The following is a 6,544-nucleotide window of genomic DNA, read 5'->3' as shown; positions in this document are numbered from 1 at the left end:
ATGTATTATTGTAACAACAAGACAAATTAAGTCATATATATGGATTTAATTATGATATCAGAATGATCCAGGTATCAAAATGTAGCTTTTAAAGACAAGAATCAGAAAATGTAATTAGATCATTTTGACCAAATTTGACTTAATCCTCATTTTGATATCATGGCTCACAAATAAACCAGAAACATTAGTTTCAGATGAAACTTAAATAAAAGCTAAAATATCTTAGCTAAATGGAAAAATATATTGAAGTGACAAACATAAAACACATAAATTAGACATTTTATTAACAACTGTGTAGTAAATTATAATTGTTAGACAAACCTGCAGAAATCTTATATTTTTCTTTGTAAACAGTAAATATTAACACTTCATTAGACTGATCCTGAGTTATTTTAAAGTCCTGTAACCTGCCACAGCTCCGTCCCTCTGTCCGTCCAGAGGCAGGAGGTCCCGCGGTGCGTTCAGGGACCTGCAGACCGTGAAGGCAGCACGGCCGCCCAGCAGCAGCAGCAGCAGCAGCAGCCCGGCGCCGCCGCTCATCCTCGCTGCGTCACCGGGAACCAGCAACAGGTCGCCGCTTTGTCAGGCACTCCCGTCTCGCTCCAGTTACCTCACGGTGCCGGAGCCCCGGGACGGGCTCCGCCGAACCTCCATGGTACCTGGTCTCCCTGCAGAACCCACATCAAACACAGAACCCCCCCACGCGTGGGTCGGGACCGTTATGTCGGTGCTGTTTATGCGGCGGGACACCCCCGGGGAATCTCTGCGCAGCTCCGCGGTCAACTCCGAAGGCTGCCGTCAGGACCGGGAGGACGGGTTCCGGTTCGGTTCTGTTCGGTCCCACTGGACACTCTGAAGTTCGGTGTGTTTGTTCTGACGGAGGGTCATAGAGGGAAGGGCACCGGACCGGACCGGACCGCCCGTGTTTATAACCCGAGGTAACGCAGACGTCACCCCCGCTGAGTCAAGCTAACCGGAACTGGGACAGGCAGGACGCCGGAAGTTCAGCCTTCAAAATAAAAGCCCGCGCTGTAAAACTAGACTTTTCAACAGATCAAACCGCACGAGGAGCACCAGGTGGTGTGTTTAGCAGCTGTAGTTAACCACACAAATCATTAAATAATTTATAGTCAGGCTGAACAGTTCTACAGTTTAATACAGAGACTAACATGATGGTCAGACTGGTGATTAGTGTAATTCACTGGTCTAACTGGTCCACACTGAAATGTTTGATCTCAGTTAATGCAGGTCAGAATCAGATTGGAGGGGTTGGTTCTGTGACCCAGTGGGAGGATCATGGGTCAGAGGACTGAACTGATCCGGGTCAGTTCCCATTAAAATCCTGAATGAAACAAACACTGCAGGTGCTGCTGAGGATCAGCTGATTACATAACTCATCTGTACACACAGAGTGGAGGTAATCAGATCAAGTGATCACACACACACACACACACACACACACACACACACACACACACACACACACACAGTTCAGCTGATCCACAGATGATTAAAACAATTGTTTTGTTTGTTAAAAGCTTTTTTAGCCGTTTAACTCAAGATGCAGATATTTAAACTGATGGAGATTAAAAACAAGCTGCAGCAAAATTCATCATCTGAACTGTGTTAACGCTGATTCAGCACTTATAGCTTTTATTTTTCTGTACACTTTATGTTGTCTAACCACTTCTGCAGATTGTTAGCTGTTCATTTCTCAAAACGTTCAGCTCATTCAGGAGATGGGCTCAGTTAAAAAAACTTTGTTCTGCTTCAGCTACATGCTTTTTCTCATTTTATGCTACTTTAAGCTACCATTCTGTTACTTTTAGCTGGTCTGTTGCTACTTTTAGCTACTATTCTGTTACTTTTAGCTGACCTTTTGTTACTTTTAGCTACCATTCTGTTACTTTTAGCTACTATTCTGTTACTTGTAGTGGTCCTGTTGCTACTTTTAGCTGTCATTGTTACTTTTAGCTACTATTCTGTTTCTTTTAGCTACCATTCTGTTACTTTTAGCTACTATTCTGTTACTTTTAGCTACTATTCTGTTACTTTTAGCTGGTCTGTTGCTACTTTTAGCTACTATTCTGTTACTTTTAGCTTACCTTTTGTTACTTTTAGCTACCATTCTGTTTCTTTTAGCTACCATTCTGTTACTTTTAGCTGGTTTGTTGCTACTTTTAGCTACCATTCTGTTACTTTTAGCTGGTTTGTTGCTACTTATAGCTACCATTCTGTTAATGTTAGCTGACCTTTAGTTACTTTTAGCTACTATTCTGTTATTTTTAGTTAGTCTGTTGCTATTTTTAGCTAACATTCTGTTACTTTGAGCTGGTTTGTTGCTACCTATAGATACTACTCTGTTACTTGTAGTGGTCCTGTTGCTACTTTTAGCTATCATTGTTACTTTTAGCTGGCCTTTTGCTATTTTTAGCTACTATTTAGTTACTTTTAGCTGACCTGTTAATATATTTAGCTTCTACTTGGTTACTTTTAGCTACTATTCTGTTAATTTTAACTACTATTCTGTTACTTTTAGCTGGTCTGTTGCTACTTTTAGCTATCATTGTTACTTTTAGCTGTCCTGTTGCTACTTTTAACTACTATTCTGTTACTTTTAGCTGGTCTGTTGCTACTTTTAGCTATCATTGTTACTTTTAGCTGTCCTGTTGCTACTTTTAACTACTATTGTTACTTTTAGCTGGTTTGTTGCTACTTTTAGCTACCATTCTGTTAATTTTAGCTGGTTTGTTGCTTACTTTTAGCTGGTTTGTTGCTACTTATAGCTACCATTCTGTTACTTTTAGTTAGTCTGTTGTTACTTTTAGCTACCATTCTGTTACTTTTAGCTGTTTGTTGCTACTTATAGCTACTATTCTGTTACTTGTAGTGGTCCTGTTGCTACTTTTAGCAATCATTGTTACTTTTAGCTGGCCTTTTGCTATTTTTAGCTACTATTTGGTTACTTTTAGCAACTATTCTGTCTCCTTTAGCTGTAACAGCTGCCTTCATGCCTGACAGAAAAAGTAATGTGTCTGGTCTGAACTGATCTTCGGCTCGTTGTTTCAGTCGTTTCTTTTGAAAATCAGTTTTCTCAGATTAAAAAAGAAAAACTCTGATTCTGACTTTTCAATCAGAGACACTTTATCTGATCAGGACGAGGAGCGGGACGTGTCCCTCCAGCTTCCTCCTAACCACCGGCGTAATTCGTCTCCTCTGTGTCGAACACTTCCTGTTTGTGACGGAAGATGCCACGCCCCCACCTGCTCAGGCGCTGGAACACCTGCAGACAAGGAGCAGGGAGGAAGTGAACCCAAATGCTCCACAGGAGCGTGCAGCAGCTGAAGCCTGACAGCTGACAGGATAAATGATGGATTTGATTTCCTCTCATTGATAAACACAATGAACTAATCAAAGACACGTTTAACAAACTGATGAATAAAAATCTGTTGTGGTTTAAAACATATAAAGATAAAACTGCTGAAACATCAGACCACAGATGAATGAAGCATCAGCAGAAACTGTGATCCTCTGAGCAGACCTCAGGATCTGAGCCCTGAGGAGACGCTCACCGTCCTCGGCCCTAGGCGGCTCCTCCTCTTCCTGTCGCAGGAGGAGATCTGTCTGTGGAGCTGCAGGTTGTAGAGGAACAGAACTCGCTTCTTCTCCCGCTGACAGGAAACAGACAGGAGTTAGATCTCAGCTGAGTCAGCAGATAATCTGAGCTGAAGAATGATCACAGCTTAAAATATAATTATGTGTTTTCACTCCTACACACAGGCTGCAGCTTCAGCTCAGTCTGTCACACAGTGAAGTGAGCTGAAACCTGTAACGTCACATGAAAAACCCTGAAGAACTTGACTTTAGGTTTAATTTATTTACATAAAAACAAATGAGCAGGTGATTTAAAGATGAATATGAGCGAGAGTTTGTTCCTCAGCAGGAAGAACACTTCTGTTAACCACCGTTAGAGCCGTCAGCTCTGCTGTTTTAAAGCTCTTACATTAATCAGATTTACTGCAGCTCACACAGCAGTGTGTGTGTGTGTGTGTGTGTGTTAATGAGATTGTGTGGTTTGCTTCTTCATCACTTCAGGAAAGGAAGTGACATCACAGCATATGTTCTAATCTAAAACAAAGAGTTGTGTGTTTTTTCCACTCTTACAGGTTTTGTTAAAGAGACACTTCCACCAGTTTGAAGTGGTTCTGTGTAAAACTTTTAACAATGAATATCTTACCTGTGGCAGATAGCTGCGTTTATGTTTTTAAATTAATTAAGTTTTACAGACTGTTGAGATTCTGGTTAGAAAAACACATTAATGTCAAAATGTTAAATAAAAAATAGGATTAAATTAGTAAAGTTGTGTTTACTCTTTAAAATTATAAATAATATGACACCTCTGACATATTTATTAACTGAACAACAGATCCAGTCAGAACACGATGAGCCCGGCCCAAAATAAAAGCTCAGAAACAGTTTTCTCATTTAAAACCAGAACAGAGGAAAAAATGTCAAATGATTTTAAACTGGAGTTGAAACAGTTTTTAAATATGTTTTTAAAAATGCCAACATTATTTTAACACTTTTATGTGAATTAATTTTTATTATTGTGTATTTGTGTTACCGTTCAGACTTCACTTTTTATTTATTTATTTGTTTATTTTTTCGTTTATTTAATTTGTTTATTTGTTTTCACGGTGCTGTTTAGCTAAGTGTTTGTGTAACCGTGGGCGGTCAGTTTGTTGGAAACCTCCCGTGATCTGCTCAGCTTCGTCTCCTTCACCTCTCTCCAGGAAGTGTTTACAAGTTGTGCCTGTTTTATTTCACCATGTTGTCGTATCACGCCGCCCGTTCGTATTCCTAAACAAAAACAGCTCTCTCCAGGAGGAAATTTGCTGTCAGTCAATCCAAGAGTTAATCCACAAGCAGAATTCTGCTGACATTAAAATCATAAGCATGCTGTACTCGCTTCTACCTGAACCACCGGAGAGGAGGTTCAGAAACAGCGTGGCTGTGGAGATTGTGTGCCGAGGCTGTCAGTGTTAATAGTGAACACCAGAGGCTGTCAGTGTTAACAGTGAACACCAGAGGCTATCACTGTTAACACTGACAGCCTCTGGTGTTCACTGTTAACACTGAACACCAGAGGCTGTCACTGTTAACACTGACAGCCTCTTTTGTTCACTGTTAACACTGAACACCAGAGGTTGTCACTGTTAACACTGACAGCCTCTGGTGGTCACTGTTAACAGTGAACACCAGAGGCTGTCAGTTTTAACAGTGAACACCAGAGGCTGTCAGTGTTAACAGTGAACCCAGAGGCTGTCAGTGTTAACAGTGAACACCAGAGGCTGTCAGTGACCACTAGAGGCTGTCAGTGTTAACAGTGAACACCAGAGGCTGTCAGTGTTAACACTGAACACCAGAGGGCGCAGTTTAACAGCTTTCTTTGAGGCACTGAAGTTAGTTGTGTTTGGGTCTATGCACCACTGTTGATGTTCTCCCCGGTGCCGTACCAGAACCCAGTTTCTGTACCCAACCCTACCTGTACGTGGTCATAATGTTACGGCTGATGTGTGTTTCGGTACCTTGGGGTAGTAGAAGGCAGCGATGACCCGTCGGAGCCGGTTGGTGTAAACCTGAAGGCAGCTGAACAGCACCACCATCACGACACAACACACACAGCTGACGTACACACCGCCAGGGAGGGGGGAGGGGGGCGACACACACACTGATGGAGGAGAGGAGAGGAGAGGAGAGGAGAGGAGAGGAGAGGAGAGGAGAGGAGGAGGGAGCCAGGCTCTTTACTGTCTGAGAGTCTGTCTCCCTCTGCTGGTTGAACAGGAGGCTGACAGGAACAGTTTCAGATATAAAAACATATTTTTATCAAACATTCAGAGAATATTTCATTAATTAATGAACTCTGCTGATCAAAACAACTCAGATATTTTATATTTATACAAAAATAATCTTAAATTCAAGAAACAAGCAGAGATGAATCAAAAGTTTGGGTTAGTAAAAACTTAATAAAACTTGTAATATTTTTCTTCATTAAACAGGTTGTTGGTTGATGTAACATTTAAAGCAACAATGTTTGAGAATGGTTCGAATGAAGAGGAAATGTGTGTTATTGTTTTTCTGTCACATGACCCACCTCTGTTATCACTCTCAATGTTCACATCAGATGAACTGTTGAAGCCTGAAATTGTTGTTCTCAGGAGGCGGGCTATCATGGAGTCTCCGCCCACTCTGATGTCCACATGGTGACTACCTGCAGGGGGCGGGGTCAGTTTGAAGCAATTGGGCCTCATGCAAGAACCGTTGGTACGCACAGATTTGTTCTTAAGTTGTGCGTACGAGTGATTTAGGAGAATTTGTGGCATTCACCAATGTTTTCATATTCTAAGATTTTTTTCAGATACGAACAAAATTCAGGAGTGGTCCAGACCTGTCGTATATTTTACCAGCAGTCAGTCTGCTGTTATCCAGACGGGTTTTCTTCACTAATAACTAGGGGTGTCCCGATCCGATATCGATATCGGAT

At 41.5% G+C, this 6,544-nt stretch overlaps 2 protein-coding genes across 2 annotated transcripts in view; both read right to left on the bottom strand.

The window, feature by feature from the left end:
• LOC106532426 (disintegrin and metalloproteinase domain-containing protein 15) overlaps nucleotides 1-1,755 on the bottom strand; it is a gene marked incomplete at its 3' end in the record, with an annotated part of 3,023 nt that extends 1,268 nt beyond the window's left edge. The window contains 1 exon segment of the mRNA XM_014028471.1: nucleotides 408-1,755. Coding sequence (XP_013883925.1) covers nucleotides 408-540 — 133 coding nt within the window.
• A 1,364-nt stretch (nucleotides 1,756-3,119) lies between these two features.
• Nucleotides 3,120-6,544, bottom strand: part of dcst1 (DC-STAMP domain containing 1) — a gene marked incomplete in the record, with an annotated part of 11,403 nt that continues 7,978 nt past the window's right edge. Inside the window, 4 exon segments of the mRNA XM_014028470.1 lie at nucleotides 3,120-3,283; nucleotides 3,573-3,671; nucleotides 5,589-5,731; nucleotides 6,155-6,271. Of these exon segments, the coding sequence (XP_013883924.1) occupies nucleotides 3,191-3,283; nucleotides 3,573-3,671; nucleotides 5,589-5,731; nucleotides 6,155-6,271 (452 nt within the window).

Source organism: Austrofundulus limnaeus, unplaced genomic scaffold (genome assembly GCF_001266775.1).
Source record: "Austrofundulus limnaeus strain Quisiro unplaced genomic scaffold, Austrofundulus_limnaeus-1.0 Scaffold766, whole genome shotgun sequence".
NCBI classification, from domain to species: Eukaryota; Metazoa; Chordata; class Actinopteri; order Cyprinodontiformes; family Rivulidae; genus Austrofundulus; species Austrofundulus limnaeus.
This window is presented reverse-complemented; position numbering and strand designations above follow the sequence as displayed.